At 44.7% G+C, this 23,558-nt stretch overlaps 1 protein-coding gene across 1 annotated transcript in view; it reads right to left on the minus strand.

The window, feature by feature from the left end:
• The window catches only part of LOC141133958 (dynein axonemal heavy chain 3-like), a 3,453,856-nt gene that overhangs the window by 976,742 nt on the left and 2,453,556 nt on the right, over nt 1–23,558 (minus strand). The window contains exon 53 of the mRNA XM_073623563.1: nt 8,809–8,971. Coding sequence (XP_073479664.1) covers nt 8,809–8,971 — 163 coding nt within the window. The remainder of the gene's footprint in view (nt 1–8,808; nt 8,972–23,558) is intronic.

Below are 23,558 nucleotides of genomic sequence, written 5' to 3' on the forward strand. Positions count from 1 at the left end.
GTATCTCTAGAGGAATTAAACATAAACAAGAGAAGACAAAGAAAAGGAAAGATTAATAAAAAGAAGGTGGGGAAGAGGGTAATTTGAAGGAAAAAAAGGGGGGAGGAAAAGAGAAATGGGGATGAAGGGAAGAAAGAAGAAGGAGCTCAAACAGAGTGACAGCCCCTTGGAAGCACAAAATATATCTCTCTATTCAAATTAGTCATGGTATTTATGTTGGGAAAATATGTGGCAAGCCAAGGAATCCATACATAGGTTACATACTTGGTTAAGGTACTTAAGTTTGTTATAAGAATCAATAAGGATGTTATAAAATTATTCATTAAGAAATATCAATGAGCTGACAGTTCCATCTGAACCTAAATTTGGATGAACCCCTGATCTTTAGCTCATTTGACCCCCTGTTTGGTGGGAGCCATGGATTACTGTGTATATATATAGCATTGGTATATTTACTGCTTTAATATATGACAGTTTCCTGCTGTCACTGGTTCCTAAGGAAGCTGTGGGTGCTTGCATTGACTTTGCATTGTACTGCATTACAGTGACACCACTATCTCCGCCCCTTACCTTATATACAGTAGTTGATGACAACTTGGAAAGCTATCATTTAGCTGGCTTTAACGTTGGAATCAGTAGGGGAGAGCTAGGTTATTGGGATAATTTTTTTATTTTCGGCAGGTGGCGGGAATTGTGATTGACAATTAATAAAAAAAAGACATGTCACATGTTTGGGTGTCTTTATTTCTATGTTACACCTTTTTTTGTGATTGAGTAGAGGTATATAGGGGGTGCTAGTATTTGAAGGCCTCCTAATAAAGAGGGCTTCCAGATTTCAATGGGCCCCCTGTCCACAGACTCCCAAAACCACCAGGCAAAGGTTGTGGGAAAGAGGACCTTGTCCTCACCAACATGGGGACATGGTGCTTTGCCAGGACACTCCAAATGTTGAGGGCCTGTGGCCGAGTACTGTTTAGAAGAGGGGAGGCACTCTCACCCCCCCAGTCCCCTTTTCTGGCCAGACAGGTTTTATGCTCAGGTTTGGAATCTGGTATGGAGTTTTAGGGGGACCTCACAATTTTTTATTATTGTTTGCATTCATTTTAAAATTAATTCTAGATTAATACTAGCTTAAAATTAAATTAATACTAGCTTAAAATTCATACTAGACTTAAAGGCTCTGATATGTACTTTGAGGGGGACTATATGGATTTTTTTTTCATTCTTGCTGTAGGATGTACAGAAAAAAATGAAATTTTTAAAGAAAAAAAATTGTATTGATTAACTTGCCGACAAATTACATTGCCAGCTAAAGTTATTTCCCGGGAATTTTGAAACTTTTTTCTCTTGCAAATGTCAGTGCTGCTGCAGCATTTTCTGTACATCAGATATGTGTCCCTTTACAGGCATAATTTGGACACCCTCCATGCATGTTATTTAAAGGAGTTGGACTTTTTAATGTTTACTTTATGCATATAAAAAAAAAAAAAACTGCGCCTGTTCGAATAGATTTAAAAAATATATATTTTTTTAATTGTTCCTTGTTCCCTAGAACAGTGAACAGCCCCCCCCCCCCCCCCCCCCACCATGCTATTTTTTCTACATCCCCTTGTCTATTAGCCGAAAAAATTGACATTTTGAATTTGACAGATTTAGCTCCCAATGATTTCAGTAGGGTTCAGGTTCCCATCTGTACTTCTTTGACGTTTACAGAACCCTATTTGAACCAAACCCAGGGCAATTCGATTCATCACTAGTTACGAACTCATTCATTCTTTGTTTAAATTAAGCATAAGCAAATGTATTTTTTTCCATGAATGAGCAAAGGTTTGTTTGGCAGCCAAGAGGACAAAGTCTGACAATTTCTGTTGGAAATTATCAAATTGGTCTGATTCAATATGCAACAGGACATGCCAAGGATCTCGTCTTACATGGGTGTGAGAGAGTGTGAAAAACAGTTTACAAATTTTCTCCAGAATCTCATGACAAAGAGAGGCTAGACCAGCATATCAGCATGATATTTGTATTGCAGCCCCTTAAACATGCATTAGAATATCTGGGATTGAGGTGAGCAATGTAAGGAACAAGCTCCCATCTAGTGAGTAATAAAGACTGTAAGCAGATTCCTGTGATGTGATATTTAATAAGGACTTGGAAAAAAAATCCAAAAACCAATATATGCTTGGTTTCATATAAATCTGTCTGGAGATAAGTTTACTTTAAGCTTTATTTGAGCCCACACCTGAAGTGAATAAAGTGGTGCTGAGTTCTTTTATGGTCCTCACTTGTCTGCCAGTAGAGGGGGTTCTGACAAAAGTTTCTTGGGATAACCATAGGGGTGTGTTTGATGTGGCATAAAAGAGGATAATAAGTAGATATTCGCCAGCACACCAAGGATCATCAATTTTGTCCAAACGTTTTTCATACAAGAGAGATCACATCACAAAATGGTGTAGTGCAACGTTTCAGAGCCACGCAGGACCCCTTCATCAGGCATGTGATAAGTGCATATTGTTGTGCAAGAGTATTTAGGTGAACATCCACCAATCAGAACCAATCCAGTGAATGGCCCCTCCCACCCCATAAAAGCATATGACAGTATATTGTCAAGCAACCAGCCGGTGTGCACTTATCACATGCCTGATGAAGGGGTCCTGCTCCAAGTTACAATTTTTAATTGGAGGGTGCACAATGAAGAGATGGGTATCCTGATTGAGAGGACACTAACATAATCCAAAAATTTGGGTAGAAGAGTCATCTTGACAGCTGTGATCCTGTGTAGCCAAAAAATGTGGTGGGGTTCCCATTGTTTGAGAATGACATTGAGCCAGAGGGGTGGGTAATTGGCTTGATAATAGGTGTGATAATAGGCTTTAAGACAGGGATTCTCAACCTCAGTCCTTAAGTACCCCCAAAGGGCCATGTTTTAAGGTTTTCCTTTACTTTTCACAGCTGCTTTAAATCAATATCAATGACATGGTATTGATAAGAGCTATTTTATCTAAGGGAAGTTCCCAAAACATGGCTTGTTGCAGGTACTTGAGGACTAAAGTTGAGAACCACTGCTTTAAGATATACCTCTAAATAGAGTAGCTTAATATGGTACTCAGAAAAAATTGAATGTATCGCAAAGATATGATACAGACAATGAGGAGGAAGGAGATGTTAGTAGCTTTTGATTTGTTCTCATTGAAGAGAGAGCTACAGCTTGGGGAGTGAAATACAGAGATTGGGTTGCACCATGAGGACATCATTAGCCAACAGTGTCAATTCATGGTCATAGTCTACTATTTCTAGGTCACTAAAATAAACAAGATGGGGGTAAGGGACATCTTTGGCAAGTACCTCTGGCTATTGGTAACTTACTATAATCTATTTTTAATAAATGTAGTAAGGGAAGAGTATAGGGCTAAGTTTCACTTTATTGCACATAAAAACCTCCTTTGTTTAAAGAAGCAAGGGATGTAAAGAAGTCAAATGCTTTTCCTAATGTCCAGAGTTAGGAGTATGCAAGAGAGAAATCTAGTCTTGGCTACTTGGATAAGATACGTGTATGAATCAGTACTCAAGACTGATAAAGGAATACTCTCGGGCTATCACTGGAAGTGGAATAAAACTATGTATACAACAACTTCTGCAAACAATAGGTGAATCCGTAACCAATAAGTGTATGTATATGATGAGTGATGCTGCGCTGTTGTTGAACTGAGTGTAACCAATGTGTCACAAATGATGCAAATACTAATAATAAAAATAATAAAAGCAATAATAAAAGTGTGCACAAGGTGGCAGTGTGAATCAAACATGCAAATAAAGTCTTTAATTAGCAGATTCTTTACAATAAAGTAAATAACAAATTATTTTCATGACAAACCAAAAGACATACAATTTCTCACAAAAGTGAATACACCCCTTACATTTTTGTAAATATTTTATTATATCTTTTCATGTGACAACACTGAAGAAATTACACTTTGCTACAATGTAAAGTAGTGAGTGTACAGCTTGTATAACAGTGTAAATTTGCTATCTCCTCAAAATAACTCAACACACAGCCATTAATGTCTGAACCGCTGGCAACAAAAAAGAGTACACCTCTAAGAGAAAAAGTCCAAATTGGGCCCATTTAACCATTTTTCCTCCCCGATGTCATGTGACTCATTAGTGTTATGAGGTCTCAGGTGCGAATGGGGAGCAGGTGTGTTAAATTTGGTGTTATAGCTCTCACTCTCTCAAACTGGTCACTGAAAGTTCAACATGGCACCTCATGGCAAAAAACTCTGAGGATCTGAAAAAAAAATGTTGCTCTACATAAAGATGGCCTAGGCTATAGGAAGATTTCCAAGACCTTGAAACTGAGCTGCAGCATGGTGGCCAAGACCATACAGTGATTTAACAGGACAAGTTTCACTCAGAACAGGCCTCACCATGGTCAAACAAAAAAGTTGAGTGCACGTGCTTAGCATCATATCCAGAGGTTGTCTTTTGGAAATAGATGTGAGTGCTGCCAGCATTGCTGCAGAGGTTGAAGGGGTGGGGGGGTCAGCGTGTCAGTGCTCAGACCATATGCCGCACGCTGCATCACATTGGTCTGCATGGCTGTCATCCCAAAGGAAGCCTCTTCTAAAGATGATGCACAAGAAAGCCTGCAAACAGTTTGCTGAAGACAAGCAGACTAAGGACATGGATTACTGAAACCATGTCCTGTGATCTGATTAGACCAAGATAAACTTATTTGGCTCAGATGGTGTCAAGCATGTGGGGTGGCAACCAGGTAAGGAGTACAAAGACAGGTGTGTCTTGTCTACAGTCAAGCATGGTGGTGGGAATGTCATGGTTTGGGGCTGCATGAGTGCTGCCGGCACTGGGGAGCTACAGTTCATTGAGGGAACTATGAATGCCAACATGTACCATGACATACTGAAGCAGAGCCTGATCCCTCCCTTCAGAGACTGTGCAAACTGATAAATATAAACAGGTGTCTTTTCATTCCATGCGATGACACATCTGTGTGAAGTGGCCTCTCACCTTACTGCTGTAAGGTAACAGCATAGGAAAACCAGTGGTTCCAATATCCTCTGGGGGTCTTTACATAGGTGGCTGGCGGTTTATAAGGATCTTGATTACCTTTAGGCGTCCTTCTCTCGTTGTCCTAAGAATCAATGCTGGATGGTGATTCCTCTATTGTGCAATTCCTCTATAGTGCAAGTACAGAGCCAAACCACAATGCAGCACTGTAGTCCTTCCAGGTCACATCCATCCAATTCACTCCAGAATCACTAAGCTTCACTCAACATGTATGATATCATTAGGTGCCCCTGAAGTAGTTTGAGCGCAGCACTGATTCATACACATACTCAGGTGATTTTGGTCACCTTGTTAATTATTGGGCTGTTGTGCAAAATTATCTATTCACATTCCCCTCCCCCAAAAAAATGTAGAACTCTTATGTTGTCACCAGCTTGTCTGCTATGAACAAGGGCCGACCGGATCTTTGCCCATAAATTTTGGGAGCCCCTAATTCAGTCTGGCAGCCAACATTTTGGCTTATGCTGCGTACACACAAGCAGACTTTTCGACCGGACTGGTCCGACGGACTGTCCGATGGACTTTCGGCGGACTTTCAATGGACTTTCCCAACTAACGGACTTGCCTACACATGATCACACCAAAGTCCAACGGATTCGTACGTGAAGACGTACGACAGGACTGAATTAAGGAAGTTGATAGCCAGTAGCCAATAGCTGCCCTAGCGTTGGTTTTCGTTCGTCGGACTAGCATACAGACAAGCGGACTTTTTGATAGGAACTGGGTCTGGCGGAGTTCCGACGTAAAGATTTGAAACATGTTCCAAATCTAAAGTCCTCTGCAGGTCCGATGAAGCCCACACACGGTTGAATTGTCCGCCGGACTCGGTCCGTCGGACCAGTCCGGTCGAAAAGTCCGCTCGTGTGTACGCGGAATAAAAGTTTAATAAATGTAATAGTGATAGTGGATGCTAGTTTGCCCAGGAGAACAAATCAGAGTTGGGTTTGGTGGGCATGTAAACTGCTATTTGAAGTGATTTGTTTACAAATTGTTCACCTTCTTGTAATTTCTTGAAGACAGTCAGTAAACATGGGGAAATTATATCTTTAACTTCCTGATAATAGTTGGCAGTAAAGCCATATGGGCAAGGGTTCTTCTCTGGTTTCATGGTTTTTATGACCTAGAAAAGTTCCATCAATGTGATTTTTCCTGGTCTAATAGAAATGTCAAAGTTTGTTGTACGGTGGGAAGTCGTATGTTCAAGAGGAGTTTGCCCGACTTTCATTAAAGTGGTCTGAAGATGAGTATGTGTGTATTATAGTTCAATTACTATGCAATAAAAGGACCCCATTTTGAATTTGAAGTAGTGTCCTGTCGCACATACACAATATATATTATAGACTCTCAGGAAAAGTTCAGTCTGGCTCCTTGTGTGTGTAGCTAACTTAGTAAACTAGTGTTTGTGTGGCTAGAATGAACACACAAACCCGTGATATCCTAAAAAAATTATCAATGCATTTATCAATATAAGTATCAGTTTTGAAAGACCGGTTTTATAAAAATAAATCATATCAGATAATTTTGCTAGTTGATTAATGGGAACTATTTAACTTGGTATTACTGTAAAATGACAACTACATTATAATTAAATAAAAAATCTTAACTAGCCCCTTAGAAAATGTAATCCCAACCTGACACCTGCCCTTCACACTTAAGGACTGGAAGGATTTGCCCCCTTAATGACCAGGCCATTTTTTGCTGACAATTGCACGGTCATGCGATGCTGTACTCAAACAAAATGTATGTCCTTTTTTCCCACAAATAGAGCTTTCTTTTGATGGTATTTTATAAACAAAAAAAGACTGGACAATTTGAAAAAAAACTATATATTTTACTTTTTTCTATAATAAATATAAAAAACAAACAAAAAAAACAAACAAATGTCTTCCTCAGTTTAAGCCGATATGTATTCTTCTACATATTTTGGTAAACAAATTGCAATAAGCATATATTTATTGGGTTGCGCAAAAGTTATAGCATCTACAAAATAGGAAATAGATTTATGGCATTTTTATTATTAATTTTTTTTCTACTAGTAATGGCGGTGATAAACAATTTTTAGCGGGACTGTGAGATTACGGCGGACAGATCGAACACTTTTGACACTTTTTTGGAACCAAAAATAGCCACTGATTACTGTATAAATGTCATTGGCAGGGAAGGGGTTAACACTAGGGGGCGATCAAGGGGTTAAATGTGTGTCCTAGTGAGTGTTTCTAACTGTGGGGGGGTGGACCTGCCTGGAGGAGGAAACCGATCGCTCTTCATAATCAGTATGAACAGAAGATCTGTCTCCTCTCTCCTGACAGAACGGAGATCTGTCTGTTTAAATTGACAGACCTCTGTTCTGTCTCTTTCAGGAGCGATCGCGGGTACATGGAGGACATTGCGGCCAACGGACACACGCATCGGCTCAGTCGTCATGCCGCGGGCCCCCCTAGTGCTCGTAAAGCGGCCAACGTACAGCTACGACATTTCACCCAGGGGAGCCAACCTGCCGCAGCATAATTGCAGCGGCTGGTCCTTAACTGGTTAAAATAATCCTAAACTGTAAACCCCAGCTGTGAACATCTTTATTAGTTTTCTTTTGGTCTATTAAATATACTATCAAAAGTATTTTGTTAAAATCGTTTGATTTGTGAATAAATAAATCTTCTTGGATTTAGCTATACTAACATGCGGCTTTACGCATTCAGCCCTACCCTGGCTGACACATACACTTTAATAAAATAATGAACCCCTAATCTACCATGGTGAACTTTTCAGCAATATATATGCTGTAATAGATAATATGTTAATTGTCTATTTTGTTGGTATAGCAACATTTCTGGGTGTTAGGGTCAGAACCACCCTCCTTCATTAGTACCCCCTGCCCTCAGTATGCTCAAAATGAAACTTTGTGCCCCTCAATATACTTACCTTTATTCCTTAGCCTTGCAAAGTCTCTGTAATCAGAGATAAGCACTTTAGGAGCTTCCATTACATCAAAGATACTGTGATACTTACAGGGGGAAGGAGAAACCCTTGGAATTATTATTTTGCTAGCATGAAACTGTACTTAATAGACAGGAACAGGAGAGTATAGCATAAGCTCACATGCTTCCGAGTCTCAACAGTAACCATTTCATATGCTTCTGTGTCCAAGGTATGCTAGAATAAGTGGCATTAGAAACAATAGTAACTAATGAGCAAAAAATATATCAACAGGTAAAATTGAATTTTATAATCTTTCTTTTTCCTTTCAGGAAAATCTTTACTTTTTCCATGTTAATAAGATGGTTGCTTCTACCAAATGATATGCACACAGATCTATTTTGGGACTGTGCCGTTTCTCTCCACTGTGTTAGCTGATGTGGTCTGAAAACTTTTATTCTGCATGGTAACCAAAAGTAGGAAAAGTCACTGAGAATCCTGCTGCTTTCACAACAAGTGCTGCCATCACAGAGGTTTATTCCTCCCCTACATGGCAGAAGCTTTGCTCTTCTGATTTCAGTGCCAGCCTGGCTGCTTTGCTTACTAATGAGAGTACATTATAATCTAATTAAAAACAGGAGAAATTTGGCCCATCTGCTTTGAATTTTTTATAACCCTAGGCTACTGCTAATTTCAACCCCTGTTTACAAAGTGCTTTCTGAAAGCTGCAAATCTAATGTCTACTTGTGCAGGAGAAACAGTTGGAAGGACATTACCTTGATCAGCTTCAGATATATTTTTACTTACTTGTGAAGAAGCAAAATCCAACTTCTCTAGACCGACGAGGTATCTGTTCTTGTTGGTTAATAGCTCAAGCCTCTTACGTTCTAAGAGATTCTTAAAGGTCTTGATTAATTCAAGGTAAGATGTTGACGTGACATATATCTGTCTCTGTAGCGTTTGGAAAAACCTGTCCATAATTAAAGATATAATCACCAAACAACATAGCCATGAGTGAATGATGAACAGCTTAACACAGTTTGTTTTTTCCCACTTATGTGCTGCTTCGAGACATAAATACATATTTGTCCTAGTCAATCCCCCAAAATGAGTTTTGCAGCTATCACAGGAAACCAAAGCTGCACAGGCATTTTCAGAAAAAAAATCATATATCTAATTTCTACTAGAACAGCTCCAAGGTCAAGTCATTAAAAAGGCACTTGTTTATGCTCGTGAATATTGTATGAGACTCTGTAACAATGATTTTAATTTTTTTTTATCTAATTATTTTTTAAGGGAAGAACAGATGTATTGGTCATGAAAGCATCCCGCATAAGATTTTGTAGCTAAACATTTTATCAAGCTACAAAACCAGCAATATTTGTTATAAATAATATAGAACTTTTAAGAAGCTTATAAAGACTGTGGTGTATTATTTACCATTGACTAAACGACATGCTAATATTACAAAGTTTGTTTTAAGTACAAAAATTTCCAAATTCTGATATTCACTCAGACAAAGATTAATGAACCATACAGATGGTTGGAATTAGGAACAGACATGCCACCTTACAATCTAGGCTACTGCAAAGCTGCTCCAAGGTAAAAAAAAAAAGAGCTGTCTATGAAGGGTAAGTGTGAGCCCTGCAAGTTTGTTGATAGCAAGCGGTGGGCACTTTTACCCCCTTTCTGCCCAGGCCATTTTTCAGCCTTCAGCGATGTCATGCGACACTGTACCCATATGCAAATTTTCATCTTTTTTTCCCCACAAATAGAGCTTTCTTTTGGTGGTATTTGATCACCACTGGTTTGTTTATTTTTTGCGCTACAAATAAAAAAAAGCCTGACAATTTTGAAAAAATGAATTTTTTTCTTTGTTTCTGTTATAAAATGTTGTAAATAAGTATGTTTTTTCCTTCACTGACTGGCACTGATAAGGCAGCACTGATGAGTTGACACTGATGAGGTGTCACAGATGAGGTGCCACTGATGGGCACTGATGAGGAGGCACTAATATGCAGCACTGATGGGCACTGATAGGTGGCACCGATATGAAGCACTGATGGGCACTGATAGATGGCACTGATGGGCACTGATGGGCAGCACTGATGGGCACTGATTGGTGGCACTGATGGGCAATGGTAGGCACTGATGGGTGGCACTGATAGGCAGCACTGATGAGGAGGCACTGACAAGCATTACTGATGGGCACTGACTGGCACTACAAATGGGCACAGATTGGCATCCTTTATGGGCACTGATTGCCATAAAATGTGGGTACAGGTGGGCACTGATTGGCATCACATGTGAATACAGGTAGCCTGTACTGGTGGGGCACTAATGGGCATCACTGGTGGGCACTTCCTGGTTACCATGTGATCAGCTGTGATTGGACACAGCTCATCACATGGCAAAGAGCCTATGTCAGAGGCTCTTTACCTAGATTGATACACTACACCACCAATCACCACGCTGCATGCCCCCAGGGACACGCATGAGCGGCTTATCCTGTTGGACATCATATGCCGACCAGTCAGGATAACAGAACCACCGCACGGCCATCATTCTGCATACAGTGGATGTGAAGTGCTTAATCCTGAAATAAATCTGTTTTATGCTGCACCGATGTGGAGTTTCTCTTTATTCTTCTATATAGCTATATATAGCTATTTACTAGCGTTCCATTAGGGATTATTAGCTAGTTAAGGTGGATCACTGTAAATTTAGTGCTGATAATGACATTAAATGCTGGTGTTGGTATCCTTGGTAATTGATCTGAAGAAATTAATGATTTTTCAAGTCTGGGGAAGATAAGTGTGCAGGAACATAAGACAAGATAAGCAAGGAAGATCTTGCAGCAAGATGCAGCTCCATTGTGAACATTTGGGACTAAGAATAGATTTTTCACTAATTGGCATTCGGACATGCAGATTTGGCAAGCAAAGCATTAATGTGGCATTAATCTGGCATGTACATGTTGCATTTCGTGTTAAGGAGGTGTTCTATATGCGAGACCCAAACTATGTGCCGTCAAAGGGACTATCTCTAGTCAACATTAACTACTTGTTGAACCAATTTATAAAACCTACACACATTTAAAATTGTAGCATTTGTGTAGCATTCGCGGCTGTAATGTATTGTTGTGTCCCAGCAATATAGATAAAAATCATCATTCATTTTGTGTGACCGTGTGTATGCAAGACAAGTTGGAGCTAACAACCTTCAAAAAAAAATCCATGTTTTTTTTGTCGGAAAGTCTGATTGTGTGTATGAGGTTTAAGGCAACATTCACACTGAGTACGAATACGGCGATGGGCGTGTGACGTCCACACGGGGGAGGAGCCTAGCGTCAGCTCTGGCGGAGGTGCAGAGACAGAGTGTCCGGATGTCTCGTGGGGTGAGAGACCAGAGAGACTCGGATAGGGACCGGCGGTACAGCCGTCCTCTGGACTAGATCGCCTTGTCGCCTCGCCTCCCTTCTTCCCCCCCCACCGTGGACGTGGCAGCGTGAGGCCTCACCCGGCGAGACCCCTTGAGCGGAGGAGCGGCGGCCGGGTCCGGAGCTATTCAGCCGCATTGCCGGCGGATGAAATACTAGAAAGCAAGTCCCTGTGAAGGGACCAGAGGCAGGGAGCTCCAGCCCAGCTGCGGCAGCGCGCCACCCCTTGCACCGGAACGGAAGGGAATAACTTATCTGCCTAAATCTTAAGCTGCACCCGCTGTAGACGGACAGTATGCTGACAAAAGAGGAAAGGTATGAGAAGATTTAATGTCATATATGCAACCTGCGTTACCCATGTTTCAACTAGCAGCATGAACTCTGAACTGTGTTTGAACTCTGAACTGTGTTTTTGTGATCAAAAGAGTGGGGCTGCCTGACGGGAGAGAGGAAAGCAGGAAGATATATGACTTTTTTCAATACAGGTGTTTACTGACATTTTTTTTTCCCAGGGCAGTTAAAAGTTGGCCAAAATCAAGCTCTCCACTTATCTCTTCCCCCCCGATATTATGCTGTGAATGAAGCTACATAGAGCTATACTTGCTGGAAGGGGAAAAGGGGAGAGGGGGGAAGGTAGGAGGAGGAGGAGGGAGGAAGAAAAAAAGGGAAAAGGAAAATAAATGCACAGTTTTAGTAGCCTTTCCATTTGATCCAGAGCCGTCTATCCCGGGAGCACCGGGTGCGGTCAGCATAGAGTTCGGAGGACCGTATGAACTTTCCCCAGCACAATCCTCTCCCAAATATATCAAAGCTGGTTAAAGGGGAGACCAACCCTCTCTCAGATTTAAGCCGGTCGGGCTATCAGAGATAGGAGATACATAGGGGGACAAGGGGGGTGAGATACCCCCCCCACATCTAGATTACCCTGCCACCTGGCCCTACAGGGAAGCTACAACTTATGGACAACCTAGTCCTCTGGGCGGAGTTCTGGCCTGAGGCAAACAGTCCCAAACGAGTGCGAGCTGAAAACGGCAGGCAAGGGCGGAAGCATGAGAGGCCGCTCAACGCGAACAACTGAACTCCAGAGTGCCAGAGAGAGTCTCAATACCAGTTCCATTCAAAAATATCTAAAAGAAGTAAGCGCCAAAAGTCCGGGAATGGAGGCGAAACAATTAGGGACAAAGGACAAGAAGAAAGATCAACAGAAGCAAAAAGGGGGTCAGGGGGATAAAACTCGTGAAGAATCGGACTTTGAGGGGGCATCTGCCTGGAGTTCCACGGAGGAACAAAGGATAATGGCGCTAGTACCAAGTAAAACAGAACTAATTGAAATGTTTACAAAGCTAGAAAATGTGATAAAAACCGAAATATCAAATGTCCGAGCCGATATGGGGCACCTTCTTCGCCGGGTGGAGGAGGTAGAGGAAGTCTCAGTGCTTCAAACCAAAGAAATCTCCGAATTAAAAGATCAATTTAGCAAATTGCGGAATGAAAATCGCATTATGGCATTTAGGATGGAAGAACAGGAAAACCAAAGCCGGCGACAAAATTTGCGCATTAGGTCCATCCCGGAGCAACAAAACGAGGATCTGGGGGAAAAGATGAAGAAAATCTTTAATCCTATTATGGGAAAGCGAGAAGAGGAGGCCATTCTGATTGACAGGGTGCATAGAATAAGAAGGCCCCCCCCATGTAAAGCAAGACACCCCAAGAGACGTGATCGTTAAATTTCATCTATACGAAGACAAGGAGAGAATATGGAAGAACTTAAAGGGGGTCCCCCCCATAACGTTTGAAGACAAAGAGCTACAGATATTCTCTCTCTCTTGCACGTTGAAGACAGATGAGACCAATTTTGGAGCAGCTAAGGAAATCTAATCTCAAATATAGTTGGGGGTTTCCAACATCCCTGATAGTTTTAAAGGATGGAAGATCAAGCAGGATGAGATACTTGGAAGAGGCGCAGGACTTCTGCAACAGTCTGGGTATCCCCATCCCAGATATGTCGCAGGCTGTATGATTGAGAGACCTTGAGGGCTAAAATGTTTGACCTGTCGGGGGGGGGCGGGGGGGGTCAGTGGAGGGGAATTTCTCTTTTTTTTTATCTCCTCTTGGCTTCTCCCTTTAGGCCCGCCCCCCCTCCCCCCCCTCTCCCTTCTGGGGGGGGTGGGGTGGGGTTTGGGGGTTGGTTGTTGATATAGGTGGCCTCGAGTTACGATACAAATAAATGGGATGGGGGTTTCGGCGGGGGGGGGTCGCTGTCAATTGTCTCTGCTGGGGGGGGTGGGGGGGCGGGGGAGGAGGATGGGGTGGGGGTGGAAAACTAGAGGCGGGACCACCGGACAATGGAGACAAGGTACACCTCATACCTTCTTTCCCTTCGGGGGGGAGGGTAGACGTTAGAGCTGTCGCTGGAGCTTCACCCTGGGGAGGGAGTTCCGTAGATTGGAATGGGAGAAGTTCCAAGTCAGGGGACTCAGGTGTCAATCTCACCATTGGGGGGGGAGGGGGAGAAGGGGGGAGCGGGGGGGAGGGAATTGGGAGGGGAGGGTGGGGCGGGGGGTGGGGAAGGGGGGCGGGGGGGTACTGCAGGACGTGCCCGGAGGAGCTGGGGATATGATAGAAGACCAGACTATCAGTTATGCTAGAGCTTAGACTCATTTCGTACAACGTGAAAGGGCTAAACTCGCCTAGTAAAAGACATAAAATATTAAAGGAGTTGGAACAGCTGAGGGGTGACATAATTTTTCTACAAGAGACACATCTGACCCTTGACACCAGAATAAGGCTATTCTCCGCTAGGTTCCCCCAGTGGTTCTATGGAGACTCTCCTGACAGGGGGTCGAGGGGTGTCGCTATTGGACTTTCAAAGGTCACAAACTTCTCCCTAAGAGAGAGAATGATAGACCCGGACGGCCGTTTTATTTTTTTAAAAGGTAAACTGGGACCTAAATTGATTACATTAGCAAACGTGTATTGTCCCAATAAGAAGCCGACGTTTTTTTTGGGTCAGATATTGAAAAAACTGTCAGAGTTTGGAGAAGGGGAAGTGGTCTTGGGAGGGGACTTAAACTTTTGCCTCGACCCGGAGCTGGATGGTACGTCCCGTGCCCAGGGGACAGGGAAGGTGTCACTCAAGGCTATCAGGCGCAAGTTACATCATAGTCATTTAATGGATGTCTGGAGGCTCCAGCATCCTAACGAGAGAGATTACACCTTCTTCTCCCCTGTACACGGGACCTACTCCAGACTGGATTATTTTTTTGTAGACCATAGTTTGCTGGATTGGATTAAAGAAACAAAAATAGAAGTAACGACCCTGTCCGATCACTCGCCGATCTCGATGCGGATTAAAATACCAGAGGCGCAAGGGCGACTCTGCTCATGGAAATTGAACGAGGAACTACTGAGGGATCCCGGAATAGTGGAGAGATTACAGGATGAGGTAGACTTTTTCTTTAAAACAAATGACACAGGGGATGTGTCACCAGCCATATTATGGGACACACATAAAGCCTATATTAGAGGCATTCTGATGTCAATAGGTGCAGGTTTGAAAAAAAAGAAAAGAGAAGAAAGAGGAAAGTTGATAGAGGAAATTTTTTCCTTGGAACAAGCACACAAAAAAACAATGGGCCAGGACCTAGACGGTTATCATTTATTAGTTGCCAAGAGGGAGGAGCTAAAGGATATGATGGAGCAAGAGGCCAAGAGAGCTATAAATGCTATAACCAGGAACAACTACTTCTGGGCTAACAAGCCCAGTAAACACTTGGCCAGGATAATTAGAAAAAAGAGAAGTAGAAATTATGTAGAGAAAGTACTCAGCAAAGGAGGGGTAGAGAGAGTGACCAGCAACGCAATAGCAGAAGAATTTAAAAAGTTTTACGGGGATCTATATTCGATAGGGCAACAGGGGCCAGGAGATACTGCTCGATCAGACAGGAGTAAGGAATTTCTGAAGGAGGCAGGAGTAGGGGGCTTGTCAGTTGAGGACAGTGACCTACTGGACAAGCCTTTGGAAGAAGAGGAAATACTGGCAGCTTTAAGGGATTCTCCGAAGGGGAAAAGTCCAGGCCCGGACGACTTCACCTCTATCTATTTAGAAAAAATGAAACATATTCTGGTCCCGAGGCTATGCCGATTCTGGAATGGTCTCGGTACCGGAGGCGAAATGTCAGCTGAAGCTTTAACCGCCACAATTACCCTAATTCAGAAGGAAGGGAAAGACGCTAGGTTGTGCTCTAGTTATAGACCAATCTCCCTGCTGAATGCAGACGTTAAGCTATACGCAAAAGTTTTAGCGAACAGACTAAAAGAGAAAATGACAAAATTAGTGCACCCGGACCAGGCAGGTTTTGTTAATGGGAGACAGTGTAGGGACAACGGGGTTCGGGCGGTGTTATTATCAGAAGTTTGTAAACTCGGTGGGCCCCCAGCTCTATTCCTGTCAATTGATGCTGAAAAAGCATTTGACAGGGTAGACTGGGGGTTCATGATGAATACTTTGGAAGCCCTGGGGTTCGGACAGAGGTTCATCTCCTGGGTCAAGGTCCTTTATAGTAGCCCGGCAGGGATAGTGAGAGTTAATGGGGCGATATCAAAGCCCTTCAGGATGTTCAATGGAACAAGGCAGGGATGCCCCTCTCCCCTCTTCTGTTCGTCCTGACCCTTGAGCCACTGTTGTCTACTATCCGTAACAGCCCGGACTGCAGGGGTATAAAGGTCGGAACAGAGGAGCATAAACTAGCGGCTTTCGCCGACGATGTTTTGTTCTTCATTACAAATCCTAGAATAACTCTCCCCAATATACTTCAGATTATTAGAAAGTATGGAGAAGTCTCGCATTTTATAATAAACTCCAGTAAATCTGAATGCTTGAATATCAACATAAGTAAGCAAGAAAAGGATCACCTGGCTGCTGTCTTCCCTTTCCCTTGGAAAGAGGAGATCGAGTACCTGGGGATTAAATTAGCCAACACCCTTAATAGATTATATGTTAAAAATTTTATTCCTATGTTAGATGACATCAGGCAAGAAGTGAGAAGACTACAGGCCAGACCCCTCTCGTGGTTTGGGCGAGTTAATGCGATTAAAATGAGTCTAACACCCAGAATCCTGTTTAAATTCCAGATGCTGCCCATCCCTCTACCAGGATATTATTTAAAAGCCCTCAGGAGCCTAATAAGCGAAGCTGTCTGGGGTGGCAAAAAACCACGCATTGCTTTCACAGTATTAAGTAGGGGAAAAAAAAAAGGTGGAATAGCATTACCAGACTTCAATAGATATTATAGCACAGTAGTGCTGTCAAGGATTACGGAATGGAATAAAAAAGATACGGATAAACGTTGGGTCCACATTGAGCACTTTTTGAGTAACACGAATCTAGGACAGGCACTCTGGAACCCCCCAAAATTTAGAGCACTGAGCACGCACACATCTTTATTAACGTTTAACACATTTAAATATTGGGATATGATTAGGGATGAGCTTCGTGTTCGAGTCGAACCCATGTTCGACTCGAACATCGGCTGTTCGATCGTTCGCCGAATTGCGAACGTTATGGGCCGTTCGCGCTAAATTCGTGTGGCGCGTCACGGCCCATAATTCACTGCGGCATCGCAGTGCATTGCTGGCTGATGATTGGCCAAGCATGCACTATGACCCGCATGCTTGGCCAATCACAGCGCCGTCAGTAGAGAGAGCTGTAATTGGCCAAAGCCAGGGTGGCTTTGGCCAATTATGGCTCCGGGGATTTAGTACACACCCCACACTATATAAGGCCGCCTGCACGGCGGCCCTGTGTAGTGTGTGTTCCGGTGTGCTGAGAGATAGAGAGAGAGAGAGACAGTGTCATTTGATTTGAGTTAGATAGATTAGGCAGAACAGTCAGTCAGTTAGCTGCACTTACAGTGTATTGTGTATATATATGCATCCCAGGTGTTGCATATATATATATACACTGTATTCAGTTTAGCTAGATCCGTTCCTGTTATCTTCTATCTAGACTATTTACATTTAATGCAGTGCGTCCTGCTCACAGTGTTCAGCTAGATCCGTTCCTGCTATTTACATTTAGTGCAGTGCGTCCTGCTCACAGTGTTCAGCTAGATCCGTTCCTGTTATCTTCTAGACTATTTACATTTAGTGCAGTGCGTCCTGCTCACAGTGTTCAGCTAGATCCGTTCCTGCAATTTACATTTAGTGCAGTGCGTCCTGCTCACAGTGTTCAGCTAGATCCGTTCCTGCTATTTACATTTAGTGCAGTGCGTCCTGCTCACAGTGTTCAGCTAGATCCGTTCCTGCTATTTACATTTAGTGCAGTGCGTCCTGCTCACAGTGTTCAGCTAGATCCGTTCCTGCTATTTACATTTAGTGCAGTGCGTCCTGCTCACAGTGTTCAGCTAGATCCGTTCCTGTTATCTTCTAGACTATTTACATTTAGTGCAGTGCGTCCTGCTCACAGTGTTCAGCTAGATCCGTTCCTGCAATTTACATTTAGTGCAGTGCGTCCTGCTCACAGTGTTCAGCTAGATCCGTTCCTGCTATTTACATTTAGTGCAGTGCGTCCTGCTCACAGTGTTCAGCTAGATCCGTTCCTGCTATTTACATTTAGTGCAGTGCGTCCTGCTCACAGTGTTCAGCTAGATCCGTTCCTGCTATTTACATTTAGTGCAGTGCGTCCTGCTCACAGTGTTCAGCTAGATCCGTTCCTGCTATTTACATTTAGTGCAGTGCGTCCTGCGCACAGTGTTCAGCTAGAGCCGTTCCTGCTATTTACATTTAGTGCAGTGCGTCCTGCTCACAGTGTTCAGCTAGATCCGTTCCTGTTATCTTCTAGACTATTTACATTTAGTGCAGTGCGTCCTGCTCACAGTGTTCAGCTAGATCCGTTCCTGCTATTTACATTTAGTGCAGTGCGTCCTGCTCACAGTGTTCAGCTAGATCCGTTCCTGTTATCTTCTAGACTATTTACATTTAGTGCAGTGCGTCCTGCTCACAGTGTTCAGCTAGATCCGTTCCTGTTATCTTCTAGACTATTTACATTTAGTGCAGTGCGTCCTGCTCACAGTGTTCAGCTAGATCCGTTCCTGCTATTTACATTTAGTGCAGTGCGTCCTGCTCACAGTGTTCAGCTAGATCCGTTCCTGTTAAATTCCTACTGACCGGCAGGCTTGTCTGGTTACAGTATATAAAGCTACCTGAAGAAAATTACAGGTGTTCTATTTGATCCTATTAGTACCACGGTCAGGCAGCTAGACTATTTACATTTAGTACAGTGCGTCCTGCTCACAGTGTTCAGCTAGATCCGTTCCTGTTATCTTCCTACTGACAGGCAGGCTTGTCTGGTTACAGTATATAAAGCTACTTGAAGAAAATTACAGGTGTTCTATCCCAGCTTAGTGCAGCTACAGGCCATTAGTATGTCTGGAAGGCCAAGAAGGAGAGGCAGACAGTCACAAGCCAATAAGAGAGGGCAAGCAGGCTCTGTGTCTAGTGCTGGTCGTGGAGACGGTGCATCCTCATCAGCACGTGGCCATGGGACACGCTTGGCCTTTTTTTCGGCAGCTGGCCATGTTGAGCCGCAACATGCGGAAGACTTGGTCGAGTGGATGACCAAGCCGTCCTCATCCTCCTCATCCTCTCTCACCCATGCCCAGGGTGCTTTGTCTGGCAAAGCAGCGGCCTCTTCCCTCAGCTCAATGTCATCAGTGACTCCTTCCCTAGCTCCACCATGTCCTCATGAGGATTCCCTCGAACTGTTTGACCACAGTGTTGGGTACATGCTCCAGGAGGATGCCCAGCGTTTGGAAGGCTCTGATGACGATACTGAGCTCGATGAAGGCAGTAACATGAGCGCGGACAGAGGGGGTGCCCAAGAAGGACAGCAATCTGGCAGTCATGCTCCCCCTGCTGCAGCATACTGCCAGGTTTGCTCCAGTGATGAGGAGGGAGGGGATGATGAGGTCACTGACTCAACGTGGGTGCCTGATAGGAGAGAGGAGGAGGAGGAGGAGGAGGAGGAGGAGGCGGCAGCACATCACCAACGAGGCAGGATGCCCTCCAGGGGCCAGCCTAAGGACAGCACATTGACTGCATCACACCCCAAAGCTCCACATGTGCAGGGCGCTGCAGTCTCTGCGCGTTATTCAAAAAGTTCTTTGGTGTGGGCCTTTTTTGAGACGAGTGCATCAGATCGCACCGCTGCTATTTGCAACATATGTCTCAAGCGTATCTCGCGTGGCCAAAATATCTCCCGCTTGGGTACCACATGCTTGACCAGACATATGTTGACCTGCCATGCAGTTCGTTGGCAAGCGTATCTAAAAGACCCACACCAAAGAACAAAGAGGATCTCTCCTTGCTCCTCATCAGCTGAGATTTCCAACCCCACTAGACCTTCAGTCCTCTCTGAGACCTGCAGTGAGAGGAATGAAGGTGTAGAATTAGGTGTGTCACAGCCAAGCATTTGGGGGCAATCTGCTTTTGGTACACCGACGTCAGATTGTACCAGGCAAATTTCCCTGCCCCAGCTGCTGCACCGCCGAAAGAAGTTTGCTCCCAGCCATCCACATGCCCAGCGGTTGAATGCTAGCTTGGCAAAATTGCTAGCACTTCAACTGCTGCCTTTTCAGTTGGTAGACTCTGCCCCCTTCCGTGAGTTTGTGGAATGTGCGGTTCCTCAGTGGCAGGTACCCAAACGCCACTTTTTCTCACGGAAGGCGATTCCGGCTCTCTACCGGCATGTGGAAGGCAATGTCCATGCCTCGCTGGACAGGGCGGTCAGCGGTAAGGTGCATATTACCGCTGACTCATGGTCCAGCAGGCATGGACAGGGACGTTACCTAAGTTTCACGGCGCATTGGGTGACTCTGCTGGCAGCTGGGAAGGATGCAGGACAAGGTGCAGTAGTGTTGGAGGTTGTTCCGCCACCACGCCTCCAAAATGCTGATTGTGACACACCTCTCTCCTCCACCCCCTCCTCTTCTTCTTCCTCCATGGCCTCTTCCTCGGAACCAGCGGTGCTCCGTAGGCGTTCAAGGGGCTACGCAAGTACGCAGGCCAAAAGATGCCATGCGGTGCTTGAGCTGGTGTGCTTGGGGGACAGGAGCCACACTGGGGCAGAGGTTCTGTCAGCTCTGCAGGGGCAGGTTCAGAGGTGGTTGACGCCACGCCAACTTAAGGCAGGAATGGTGGTTTGCGACAATGGCACCAACCTCCTCTCTGCCCTCCGACAGGGACAAATGACCCATGTGCCCTGTTTGGCTCACGTCCTTAACTTGGTGGTGCAGCGGTTCTTGGGCAGGTACCCGGGCTTACAGGATGTCCTGAGGCAGGCCAGGAAAGTCTGTGTGCATTTCCGCCGGTCATATAATGCCAGTGCTCGGCTGACGGACCTCCAAAAGGAGTTTAACCTGCCCAAGAACCGCCTAATCTGTGACATGCCCACCAGGTGGAACTCAACGTTGGCCATGCTGCAGCGGCTGCACACGCAGCAGAGGGCCATCAATGAGTACCTGTGCGACTATGGCACCAGGACAGGGTCAGGGGAGCTTGGTTTTTTTTCCCCACGCCAGTGGGCCATGATCAGGGATGCATGCACTGTCCTGTCACCATTCGAGGAGGCCACGAGGATGGTGAGCAGTGACAGTGCATGCATCAGTGACACTGTCCCCCTTGTCCACCTGTTGGAGCACACGCTGCGTGGAATAATGGACAGGGCACTTGAGGCAGAACAGAGGCAGGAAGAGGAGGACTTCCTTAGCTCTCAAGGCCCCCTTTATCCAGACAGTGTTCCTGCGTGCCCGCCGATCACACAGGAAGAGGACGAGGAGGAAGAGGAGGAGGAGGAAGATTGTGTCAGTATGGAGGTGGAGCCTGGCACTCAGCATCAGCAGCAGTCTTTAAGGGATCAGTCCCAAGAAACACATGGACTTGTACGTGGCTGGGAGGAGGTGGCTGCGGACCATGTCGTTCTTAGTGACCCAGAGGACTCCGGACCGAATGCCTCAGCAAACCTACGCTGCATGGCCTCCCTGATCCTGCAAAGCCTGCGTAAGGATCCTCGTATTCGTGGTATCAAGGAGAAGGACCAATACTGGCTGGCAACCCTCCTTGATCCACGTTACAAGGGTAAGGTTGCGGACCTTATCTTGCCATCGCAGAGGGAGCAGAGGATGAAACATCTTCGGGAGGCCTTGCAGAAAGGTCTGTGCAACGCGTTCCCAGAGACTGGGAGGTTACAAACTCCTGTTTCTGGACAACGTGTTGCTGAGGCTTCGGTCAGTCAAAGAAGGAGCGGTGGAGAAGGTGGCCGTCTGACCGATGCGTTCAGACAATTTTTTGGTCCGCAGCCCCAAGGTATGATCGGTTCCAGCAACCATCGCCAGCGTCTGTTTTACATGGTGCAGGAATACCTAGGGGCAAGATCAGACTTGGACACCTTTCCCACCGAAAATCCTCTGGGTTACTGGGTCTTGAGGATGGATCACTGGCCAGAGCTTGCACAGTATGCAATTGAGCTACTGGCCTGTCCTGCATCCAGCGTTCTTTCGGAACGCACATTCAGTGCTGCTGGAGGCGTGGTAACCGATCACAGGGTGCGTCTGTCCACCGACTCGGTCGATCGGCTGACCTTCATAAAAATGAATGAGTCTTGGATCACCACCAGCTACCAAGCACCTGATGCTGATGTAACCGAATAATTTTTTTTGAAATCTCAGATCCCTTCAAAGACTGCCTATGCTGATGCTGAGTGACTATCCCTGAGTAATTATCCTCTTCCTCCTCAATCATCACGCTGATAGCTTGTAAGAACATTTTTGGTTCTGGGCGCCACCACCAGTGCCTAAGGCACAATTTTTCAGCCCCTGTTTAACAGGGGCGTGTAATTACAATTTTTGATGTAATACTTTGCAGCAGGGCTCGTTCCTGCATTCCAACTAGAGTGTCTGTGAGGGGTTGCAGTGTTGTGGCACCAGCACCAGTGCCTAGGGCCCAATTTTTCTGCCCCTGTCTAACAGGGGCGTGTAATTACAATTTTTGATGCAATACTTTGCAGCAGGGCTCGTTCCTGCGTTCCAACTAGAGTGTCTGTGAGGGGTTGCAGTGTTGTGGCACCAGCACCAGTGCCTAAGGCCCAATTTTTCTGCCCCTGTCTAACAGGGGCGTGTAATTACAATTTTTGATGCAATACTTTGCAGCAGGGCTCGTTCCTGCGTTCCAACTAGAGTGTCTGTGAGGGGTTGCAGTGTTGTGGCACCAGCACCAGTGCCTAAGGCCCAATTTTTCTGCCCCTGTCTAACAGGGGCGTGTAATTACAATTTTTGAAGCAATAATTTGCAGCAGGGCTCGTTCCTGCGTTCCAACTAGAGTGTCTGTGAGGGGTTGCAGTGTTGTGGCACCAGCACCAGTGCCTAAGGCCTAATTTTTCAGCTCCTGTTCAACAGGGGCATGTAATTACAATTCTTGATCTAATATTTCACAGCAGGGCCCTGTGAGGGCTTACAGTGTTGTGGCCACAGCAACACCTAAGGCCCAAATTTCTGCTGAGTATATAGGGCAGGACCCTACTTTCAAACATCTAACTTACAAACGACTCCTATTTGCAAACTGAAGGAGACAACAGGAAGTGAGATGAAATCTACCCCTAGGAAGGGAAATTCTCTCCTGTAAGAGTTAATATGGGAAAACAATTTCTCCTTTCCACTGATGCTTTCCAATCCTTGTTCCACAAAAAAACCCAAATTTTCAAAAAACATTTTTCATTGGGACAAAAAAGTGAGGTGAAATCTTCTGAAGAGGAGGAAAGACAGCAAAACAAATGTCACAGGGGTGATAACCCTTCCCTATGTTTTCCAAAAAGCTTAGAAAAGATTTTTTGGCTGGAGCTAAACACGTTAAAAATGTTCAAAATTACAAACAGATTCTACTTAACAACAAACCTACAGTCCCTGTCTTGTTTGCACCGCCTGTATACTGCTGTTCAGAGTATATAGGGCCTGGTGGCCCCACACCTTTCCTTATTTTAATTTGGGTGCGGGGTTCCCCTTAATATCCATACAAGACCCAAAGGGCCTGGTAATGGACTGGGGGGTACCCATGCCGTTTGTCTCAC

The sequence above is a fragment of the Aquarana catesbeiana genome, linkage group LG03 (assembly GCF_042186555.1).
Source record: "Aquarana catesbeiana isolate 2022-GZ linkage group LG03, ASM4218655v1, whole genome shotgun sequence".
Lineage (NCBI taxonomy): Eukaryota > Metazoa > Chordata > Amphibia > Anura > Ranidae > Aquarana > Aquarana catesbeiana.